This window comes from Clinocottus analis, unplaced genomic scaffold, assembly GCF_023055335.1.
Source record: "Clinocottus analis isolate CAN_PGR_092001 unplaced genomic scaffold, fCliAna1.0.p SCAF_7, whole genome shotgun sequence".
Taxonomy (NCBI): Eukaryota; Metazoa; Chordata; class Actinopteri; order Perciformes; family Cottidae; genus Clinocottus; species Clinocottus analis.
Window position 1 is genome coordinate 12876832 of NW_027176229.1, and position 10778 is coordinate 12887609.

The 10778-nt window shown below is 40.3% G+C and overlaps 1 protein-coding gene across 2 annotated transcripts; it reads right to left on the bottom strand.

The window, feature by feature from the left end:
- Positions 1 to 835: 835 nt before the first annotated feature.
- Positions 836 to 9400, bottom strand: LOC137778941 (rho-related BTB domain-containing protein 2-like). Of its 2 annotated transcripts, none has more exons than XM_068566326.1 (10): positions 9118 to 9400; positions 7216 to 7417; positions 6953 to 7056; positions 6684 to 6869; positions 5644 to 6584; positions 5421 to 5539; positions 4778 to 4928; positions 4586 to 4674; positions 3500 to 3605; positions 836 to 3106 (listed from the first exon to the last, which is right to left on the bottom strand). In XM_068566326.1, the coding sequence occupies exons 1-10, from the start codon at positions 9177 to 9179 to the stop codon at positions 2901 to 2903; spliced, it is 2166 nt and encodes a 721-aa protein (XP_068422427.1). In that variant the 5' UTR covers positions 9180 to 9400; the 3' UTR covers positions 836 to 2900. The 2 variants fall into 2 exon arrangements, with proteins under 2 accessions (XP_068422427.1, XP_068422428.1); XM_068566327.1 differs by lacking the exon at positions 9118 to 9400 and adding an exon at positions 8911 to 8948.
- Between the last annotated feature and the right edge of the window lie 1378 nt (positions 9401 to 10778).

Below are 10778 nucleotides of genomic sequence, written 5' to 3' on the forward strand. Positions count from 1 at the left end.
GCTAAGTTTGAATTGCAAGTCATCCCATAATTTATATTTACATGTTTGAGTTACAATCTGACTTACAATTTCCACCCTGTCTCATCATTTTGTAATTATACAGACTCCAACATTGGAGGTAATTAGCATAAAGCCACTTTATAATAATGGAACAGATTTGAAATCCCTGCATTCATTTCATGATAAATGTCAGAAATCTATGTTTGTCATTATGTTAGTCTAGTGTGGCCTGGGTGGTCTGAATCTTTAGTTTTATTTTTGTGTTTACAGCTTTAAAAGGGGATAAACCCTCCGCAGTGTTCAAACTAAAGCACAACGCATCGATCACACATCGATTGCTTTACATCCCAAATATGTAAAGATTTTTTACAGAAACGCACACAGCCTAGAGAGCACCATGGTAACTAAATATAGAGCAAACAGACCAGTGACCACAGCAAAACTACTAAACATTTGATTCCATACACTACACTGTACATTAAGGCATGAGGTGTTGTTGATGCAAAACATCAGCAGAGGACTCATTGAGAAAAGCAATGCACTGAGGAATGAAATGCATGTCTATGAAACTTATCAATCACACCACCAAGGTACATTATAACAATACATACCCTCCTGCTGTTAAACTATTAGAATATACTGTATTTTGTCTGAAACACAATATTAGATATTAGACAGATGGTCTAATAAATATAAACATTCATAATTTTGATGGCTCTCATCCTTCAGCCAAAAGTCTGACCATGTGTGCCAAAAAAATAACAGTTAAGATATTTAACTTAATCCGAAATTATAGTTATTATGTTTACTTAACAATAGAGAAAAGTGAATGTAATTGAGAACAATTTAAAGCTACTGCTTAAAGCACCAGCACCACTACTCTATATCTGTATCTTACACACTAAATGAGAATTTGGTAAACCTTTTCATGCAGTGTAGTAAATAGGTCAAATGTTAGTTCCAGCAGAAACTTTGTCACATAATTGATTCATACCTATTAATCGTTTTAAGCTCTTTGTTGGGCTCTAATATCTGTATCAACATAAATTGCATGGAAAAGTCTAACCATGCATATGCAGGATTAAGCTACGCTTCCTTTAACATATGCTGCCATAAGACCTTTTTTTTTTTTATAACAATGACGTTTTATGGATGTACCAACATGGAATTTATATAAACATGTATCTACTTAATTTGCACTGCAACCTTATTTTACTATTTGTCAACTACTTGCCTGAACTGCCTGTAATTTGCATGTATTCGGCGGTATATCATAGATGTAACTGGAGGTCAGCACAATATTCAGATATTTTTAACAACAGTTTGTAGCTGCACAGTAACTAAACGCAAGTAAATTCTATATTCACTATATGTATTACCCAGTAATACTGTACAATTATGCTCACTGCCTGCAGTGCAAGATATTCGGTAACAGCACATCAGTTATGCAAGTTGATTGCGGTTCATATGATATTTTGTACAATTTACAACATTACCCAATCTTTACTGAGTACAATGCTTATCCCAGTAACGCTGCAGTCCATCCCACAATCAAGTACAACAGTAGATGACAATCGTTAAACATATATTGTGAGGTGTGCAAAACAAATCAATAAAAATAATTTGACCTCAACCTTTTCACAACCTTTTTTTTCTAAACAAACATTTTAAATATCATGGTTTGCAGCCGCAGCATGCCATTATGATCCCATACTGTCCTTAGTGCCGTATACCAGTATACGGCTATTGGATGTTTCTGTGTGTGAGAATCCATAAGGTGCTTGAGATGTGTAGAAGAGTAGGGATGATTTCACTCAGGCATGAGGAAGCCTTCTGTATCTAGTCTCACAGTCGCCTGCAGACAGTCATGGGGCAAAGATAAATCTCTAAAGGCCGAATCACCACTAGTGTCAGATACGTGAAAGACGCTATCACAGAGGGATGGTATACATAATAAACGTGTGGTCGCTTCCACTTTGGAAATGCTGCTATTGGCTCTGAGATGCATGTGTTTTCAGGATGACAGTGATCAAGCTGATGATATTATGACACTAAAGGACTCAGGAAACGTGTGCTAACAAGCCTCATCAAGCAACACATGGAAATAATAGGGATCTGGCTTGTTTTTGCTGGCATTTTACAGAAAAATACAGGTATTTTTCTTAATTTGGGAACTCTTGTATCTAAGGACACCAAATGCATTAATGTAAACAAAAGCCCTTTTTTGACAAGAGACCACAAATCACAAGATCACAATACGATAATGCTGAGCGTGTCCTCACTCACATAACTTTTAGCTGTGCAAGCCATACACAAACTTGATTGTACAAACACTTAAGGGCAAAGTGTTATTTCTCTGAGACTGAGAAGTTTTGTGTTTGATTGCTGGTTGTTGAAGCTGATAAGCAGCATTTGGTTATCAGTTCAGGTTATTTGATGATATTAATATGTACGTTGAGAGCAAAGGAAAAACCAGAGTCAAATTTCTTTTATGCATACGCATTCAATATAGCTGATTGTGATTCTGATCATTATAATCATACATGTAAAGTTCTGTGCCAGCAGAGTCCTATTTTTGAAACATCCAACAATCAATATGAATTGTTATTTGCGTCAATTACACTGTGCCATTTGTGAGTGAGGTTCACATCACTGAGGTCTGAGTCTTGTTTACACCAAGCTAAAAATGGAAAGAACAAAACTCAATATTTTAATCGCCAGATTGAACTGAGCTTGCAGACCTGGAGGAATTTGACTGCAGTGGCAAACAAACAGGAGGAGAGACTGTGTCCCTGAATAATTGGGCCGTACATAGCCAGTGGTGCTTATCTTCTATTGTATCTTTTCCAACTTGCATCCACGCTGATGTACTTCAGAGTAGACCTGGCCTTACCACTTGGTCAAATGACAGCGGAAGAGCCAGAAGAAGGAGAGTTTGAGTTAGGGGAGGAAGGAATGTTCCAGAAGAGCCACTTGCGTTTACATTGCCGTCTCTGGTACAGGTAGTCCTCCTTGTCACGCTCTTTGCGGGCTCTTTGGTAGTGGTCGTCCTCTTTCAGATACCACACAGGTGGCCAGCGATGTTTCTCAAAGTATTCTTGGTTTTCTGCATCAGAATAATCTTTTTTTAGAAATTTTGTAGGAATTTCAACAGTCCATTTCCCCACATTGGTTTTTGCATTTCACGGTCACAATAAGAAATTGCAGTACACATAAGTAATTTGGAAGAATTCCTTGTGATACATGCAATTTTTTCACGATAATAATTTGACATTTAGAGGAAATGTTCAGAGATGTATAACAGCAAAAGCTTGTATAGGCCTACTGTAATTATTGATTATACTTATTGAATTATTGAACACTAAACTTGCTAGTCCCTATCATATAATGAAACAAATGTTTTGCTTGTGAAGTGCTAAAAACTGTGTGTCATGTTGATGCTTGTATGAACGTGAGGGTATTTAAGTTCACCAGTGTACTATGAATGTATATGTGTTACCTGTAGACTTGGCCTTCATCTCTCGGGGAAACTTGCGGCAGACACTGTTGTAGTTGGTGCAGATGTGGTGAAGACACCAGCCAGTGAGCTGTTGGGCACCGTGGAACTGTCAACATACAAATCAATATTTGTCATTTCTGTATATGCGGACTGTTTTTGTTAATAACAGGCATGGTTGTCTCTGTAGGATTTTGCTGTTGCTTTGGGTGAAAACACAACATTATTTGAGCTAAACTAAAAAGCCATTAATGCACGAAAACTTTTCGTTTTTTCATTCATATTTGACAAGAGTACAGTGGCCATTTTGGATGACTTCGAGTTCAGATTGTCACGTTTACATCTGCTTAGTCAGACTTGACTTTCTCCGAGAGTGTTTTGTAACATTCATCAACTTCAGCTGCAGGAGTTCATTTATGTGGATCCTACTATACTGTAAGCTGCAGCTATTCTTTGTTAGTTGTATTAAATTAATTTAAGGTGTTGCTCATCAGCTGCACTCGGGAGCTTCAGTGATACTTTAACATTCATACTAATATCTACATGCTTATTTTAGCATGCTTTCATTAGCATGGCATCTGAAAAAGCACACATGGCTCCTCTTCAGGACGTCACTCAAGATTAGATAGAAAAATGCAGGAAATTAAAAACCTTTCCCTTTTCAACGTATAGCTCATGATTCTGCTTTAGTAGATATTACCAAAGAAATTACTAATTAATCATATGAACATGTGGCCCCAGAAAATCTTTGCCCGGTCAGTAATACAGCCTTGCACATGACACCAAAAGGTTAGAGCTATAGCAAATATGCAGCGGAATGATGACATCAGCTAAAGTGCTGTGTCTAACTCCTACAGTATGTCCTAAATGCCTACTGCCCCAAAGATCTGGTGGCATTCATTATGCCAAATAAGTGACTTGCACTCTGAAAGAGTTTCTATGGCTCCACCTTTAAGTAGTTAAAATTATTTCAGCCTCCAGAGCAGCTCTTCCTGAGAAATGCCCTCAATAATAAAATTCCAATTTGCCAAATCCTTTTTAAAGAGCTTTTAGTGTCGTCCATGTTTACTGATTGACAGGTCTCACTACCTGGGCCATGTCCAAATACACAAGTACATCTCCATCAATGTCAGTCCCCATCATGGCTGCCTCTGTGAATACTGTTACTGTGTAGAGCTCTGAAAGAAACATAGAAGCTAGTCATTGTTTACAATACCACAATGGCTTTGTGTAATACAATCTTGTGGTTTACTGGGTATAAAATTAATCCAAATGTAGTACCTGTAAGTGCAACCAAGTGAGGGAGGCAAAGACGATTGGCAAGGACAATGAGCTCCATTGCGTCCAGGTCAGTCCGAGAACAAAACCGGCCTGTATAGAGATATTCTAGCACAGCCCTCATACAGCTGCGAGTTGTGTTTGGAAACAGCACCTTTGAAACAGGAACATGTGACAGTCAGGACTTACAGGCCCAATCATTTTGCAGTATTTTTTAATTAAAAACAAACAAACAGAAGTCTACTTTTATTTTATGATAAAATTCAAGAAAATCTTAATTGTTATCAACTCACTTTTTCAGTTAAGCTTCAGGTGCAGTGGCAGAAATAGTATTATTTTCTCTGGAGGTAGAAAATCTAACTGAGTTCACAGAACTACAGTATGTTTGGATCCCAGAAGCCTGTGTAACTGTATTAAGACAGACTTGCAATCCATTAATTTAATTATTCTTTGTACGCAGACTACAGAGCTCATTGGCGCTCGACCTGGGTCGGGTCATGTAATGACGTTGCCCCGACTGGCATTACGAATGCAATTATGAGCAACATGGAATAAATGTCCTACCCAGTATTGACTGTGTGTTCATGAGCTTTGTTGGTCTGATTTCACATCCCAACAAACCAATGATGTTGTTTGACTTACTTACCTCTTTGGTGCAGCTCTCCACAAAAGGCCCGCCAAACATAGCTGCCATCCAATCACAACTCGAGATGAGTAAAGGCTTGTGGGCCATGATGGTCCCATCATCTAGCTTGAATACTACATCTACAATATGGACGGGAAACACAGATAGCACATTACTTACAATTCTATTCACTCTATTTCAGGTAGAACACCTGAGCAATTGCAGATTCATTATTTCCACTCACCAGAAAAGGTGCCTTTGGCCAAACACTCTTTGACTCTGTTTGTGCGCCGTACATGGAAGGCTTTGGTGATTTCTTGGTTCATGAAGGCTTCATTGTTGAGTATGTTTGCCACCATCATCCGCAGGTCAAAGACCTCCAGCAGCTCAGCAATGTGTGCAATGTGCATTAACTCTTTCTCATTCTCGTCTAGCTGACCCGTGTATAGGTAGCGAAGGACTGCTCGGAAAGGACCGAGCTGCATGGACTGGTCCATGTGCACTACAGTAATGGGCCTGGGGCTGTATGTGACAGGGTCATCTACCAGCTCCTCCTGGATGCTGACGAAGGCTCGGCTCCATGAAGACAGCAGTCGGCCTCGCCGGGCCCCGTCAGAGTCTTTCAAGGTCCCATCACTAGTGCAGGCCCTCAGGTTGGCCCTGTCTCCATCGTCGCTGAGTTCACAAACATCAAAGCTAGCAGCACGCATCAGCAGCTCTCTGCCAGAAAGAGGGCCACGAGAGGGCCTTTCAGTCTCCTCATTATGTGTGTCCATGATAAAGAGGTCATAGAACTTGGAAGAGGATGTCGCCAAGTATATCTTGTGTGCAAAGATTTTCTGTCGCTCCTGTAGGACCAGGATGACATCAGCACAGTGTGGGTCTTCCAGAAGACCGACGGGATGCTCCTCTGTGGTGGTTGGGGGAGGAGGCACAGTGATTATAGGCGGGGGAGGTTTTGGTGGCAGGAAGGGCGCCTGAAGGAGAGGCCGCTGAACATTCCTGAGGTGAGATTTCCAAAACTGTAGGTGTCGGCGTGAGATGAGCGCAGCTCGGATAGCATTATCAAAGACGTCCTTGACTCCAAATTGAGCAACAACACTGGTTTCATAATATGGCACTCCCAACTCTTTGGCCACCTCCCGGCCTCTCTCTGGAGGAAGAATCTCATTGGATTTAATGGGTCTGAAACACAAGAAAATATATCATAGACAATTTTGGCAATAGAAAAGATTGAATCTCAAACAATCTCTTTGAGTTTCGTTCAAACATAAGTCCCACTACCTAGCTAAGGGCCTCCGTGCCCTGTTCACTGCATCCAGGTCTGCATAGCGCAGGTCCAGCTGACAGCCAACCAAGATGACAGGAGCACGGGGGCAGAAGTGCTTGATCTCCGGGTACCACATGGTCTTCACGTGGTAAAGAGAGTTGGGGTTGGCGATTGAGAAGCACAGTACCACCACATCAGACCTAAAGCAAAGATGCAGGAGATATTTACTTATAGCACCGAATCCTGCACTGGTAGACTTTCATTGAATTTGACAATATTTTACCTGCCGTATGCAAAACGCCGGTCCTTATGATGGTCTCCAAAAGTATCCCAGAGACGAAGGGACACACTGACTTCATCCACCACATCTCTGGAGCGCTCTAATACCTAATAAGAGACACATTCAGGGATATTTAATTCCTGTTATTCACCAGTGTGAATACTTACAGCTAACTGTTTATATGAGGCATATGTTTTGTTTTATTTGTGTATACATTTAGAATGACAAGATTCCAATCTTAAAAAGTCATGCGCTGGTACACTTACCTCCTGGCATACTCTGTACTGGTCAATAGCCCAGACTGTGGGCACATGTGTAGCAAGTAACTGGTACTGAGTGAGTGTGGCATTGCAGGCCCGGGCGCAGATAAGGCGTGTCTTTCCGACTGCATTGTCTCCCACCACCACACACTTGATAGTTTCAACGTTAGGCCTCTCATAGTCCATATCAGAATTTGTCTGCTGGGACCTGTTAAAAAGCACAGGAAGCTGCATCAGCACCTGAAATCCTAAACTATTGTCCTGAAGACTACAGGAACATGAATCAATAGGGATATTAGACACTGACTACTCCTCATCTGCACTGCTCGCTCTCCCTGCAGAGCTATCAATGGATGGTCTCGTGACTTCCCTGTTCCCATTCACAAGTTCTCTGTTCTCGTTCCTGATATAGAATCATTATTTAAAGGGACAAGCAAATAAAAAAGGTGAAGGGTGTTTTTAGGAATAAATGTTCTACATTTTAATTAAATTGTCAAAAAAAAAGCACATTCAGTTCCAAAACAATAATCCATTAAAAAACTACTGCTATGCTTGTACATTATGGGTAAATAAAGGTTGATACAATTAAATTTCCAACCATCTGCAAGCCTAATAAGCCTTTCCCTGTTTACAATGCAAACAACCTTATCTGTTTACACTGCAAACAACCTTACCTTAAAGCTATTAGTAGCTTAAATCATCACAGGGTAGATGACCCTGTCTATTTCAATGAGTATACTATCTGAAATCCACAAATCCACCTTCAATACATGAAATGGACGAAATAATTAAATAGAATATTTCTGTCTCTTAAAAATGGTGGATAATTTAGGTAGCTGCAATGGTTTCCAAGGGAACTGCAGCCTGTGTCTCGGTTTGTCACAGGCTTTATCAGTAAAATCATGATTATGTTTTTTCCTTATTCTAGAAATACAGCGGCATATAAACATGATAGTTATAGCTACAAGTGTTATTACCTTATTTAAGTTCCAAGTTGTGCCACCACGGCACAAAGACATGCACTCTGGGGTGTGTAATGTACAACCTTTTGTCATATCTTAGATCTTTAGTCACTATATGCTCCATCTGAGTTTTTTCCCAGCATCTTTCCTCATGAAAGACTTACTGCCCAGGAAATGACAGCTTTTGATCAGAGGAATCATTCGATTTTCAAATAAGGCAAACTTCTTATGAATGAGGTCAGATGCTCATTGTTCTTATTCCTATGCCTCAGCCTCAAGGACCTGCTTCAAAGAAATAGCTGCCCCCCTTCTTAAAGCAGGATTTCACATTTTGATGTGTCACTATTACGGGTTACTATGATTTATCCTGACGTTTGCAGCCATTCATAAAATATGCCTTTTGTTTACTGCCCGATCTGCCTGCCTATGGGTTAGGTCTCACTTCTATTTAGGCTAAATATAAAAGCATCTGCTAGACTGACCTCAAACTGCACCTGTGCGCACATTACACAGACACGCCGCCTCTAATATTGCTCATGCATATGCCCTTTCCGGTTACAGTCTACACTGCGCAACTCCCGAACTAATTCATTTTTTTATATATATATATATATTGCCAGATATTCTAAATAATCCGTACACCGGTTTTAGAATATCCTCCAAATAAAATGACCATTTAATAAACTAGCAGCTTAAATTATCATCGACAACAAAGATGATTCAATTGTGCATATCCTACCAGAAGGACCGAACAGTCCCACCACCACCACCGAGACACTAGTCATGAGGCTCTGCTGCATTACATATTATGTAACACGCCGTCATTGACTCTTGAGCATGTTTATCCGTCTCCGCGTCCATCGCAACAACACGCATACAAAAATCATCGGTAAGGATATACAACCGGTTTGTTTCCTTTGCAGGAAATATGTTACGCCCCTCTTACCGCAACATAAGGAAAGGCTGCATCGGGCTGGTCGATGAACGAGATAAAAAGCAGGGCTCCATCGGATGCGGCGTGCACCTGACGGCAGCTCGGTTTTAACTTCATCTTCAAGGCAAGGTGAACAAGTGTTGAAAAGAGGCGGTCAACCGCAAATGTTTCAAATAACTGGATCAGGGCGATTAGTCCGATTGCATTGCCAAAAATACGAAAGCTGATCTGAAGCCTGCCGGTGTGATGCAGCGCTGCAGCCCTGACCGTCACGGAACCACCTCCACTTACTGTAAGGCCTCCGTAGCTAATAATAGGCAGGCACCGACGAAAAAAACATTCATTACAAAACACTGATCCACTTTAAAGTCGCACAAATCTCATTCCAAAGCTCCTAAGCAGCCTGGACAGGCCGCCCGGTGCGTGTTGTTGTTTTACCTGCCTTAAAATACTCTGGATCATAGACTTCTTTGCACAGTTTACAACATGTTTATGTTGTGATTGCAATTAAATACACTGTACACCCCTCGTGCATTCAGGCTGGGTCAAATATCGTGTTCAAAGTGCTGCAATATTTCAGTATGAATGATGTTAACTGACAGTGTTGCATCAAGGGGCGGGCCTACTTTATTTGAGTTAGGACAGCTGGAGGCTCAACTAGTGATGAACTTTAGTGTGTGTGTGTGTGTGTGTGTGTGTGTGTGTGTGTGTGTGTGTGTGTGTGTGTGTGTGTGTGTGTGTGTGTGTGTGTACAGTATAGCCTACATGTCCGAATATTGGTTGCATGTGTGACAGACATATTACACAAATTCAACAAAAATGGAACCAGATAGGCTGTCAAATCAATAACAAAAAAAATTTGATTACATCCATTTATTATTGTGTTTCAGAGAGTTGTAAAAAAAAAAAAAAGCGTGAGTCATCATGTCTGTTTAACTTTAAATAAGCAATTAGCTGGCAGTTTAGTTATTGTTTAGCACTTTAGGGCAAAGCCGTTACTGCTGAGATAACTCACCTTAGGGGTGCAAAGCAACGAAAAATCAATTGCCATGGTTGGAATTTGAAAGTCTGCGATAAATAAAAGGCCACTCAACACTCACAGGTACTGACAGCCATAGTGCACAGATGGTGGGAGGTTTTGTCTGTTAAATAGAGGTTATTTCCACTGCATTTTGATTTAGTAATTATGTCTTCACAGCTTCAGATGATGTGGTTTAGGAAGGCTTAAAGCTGCAATAAATTAAATTCTTGGTTGGTTTATCTTTTACCTCTGTCACTCTGCATTACTCTGAACTACGTCATTCACATTACACAGTCTAACAATGCAATCCAGTGGTTGTACACCTTAACTCTGTCAGACCAAGCAGATCCAATTACAGTTGACATTTATACTGGCAAATCTTAGAACATTTGTGCCATCAGTGCACTGAAGGTATTGTGAAATAAATGTCTCAACAGCAAGCATCATGATGGGGTAATGCATTTACAGATTTGTATCCTATTGCATTTCTATTCCATTTAATTACTTTTTCAGTGAACACAGTATTTAATCTTTACAAAGTGATATCAACCAGTTCTGATATATGACCATGCGCCTTTGATGTGGTACTGATAAAGTCTTCACTTTAAACTTATGTAAAGCCTGTTTACTGTAACTCCTGCAATGTCCACTC

Bases quoted from the DNA above. Each gene is read 5' to 3' on its own strand.
- LOC137778941 (XM_068566326.1), bottom strand. From the start codon at position 9,179: ATGGAGCCCTGCTTTTTATCTCGTTCATCGACCAGCCCGATGCAGCCT. The intron at 7,418-9,117 runs GTAAGAGGGGCG...GCTTTTTAACAG, and splicing joins CAGCCTTTCCTTATGTTGCG to GTCCCAGCAGACAAATTCTG. The intron at 6,870-6,952 runs GTAAAATATTGT...TCTTTGCTTTAG, and splicing joins CGGCGTTTTGCATACGGCAG to GTCTGATGTGGTGGTACTGT.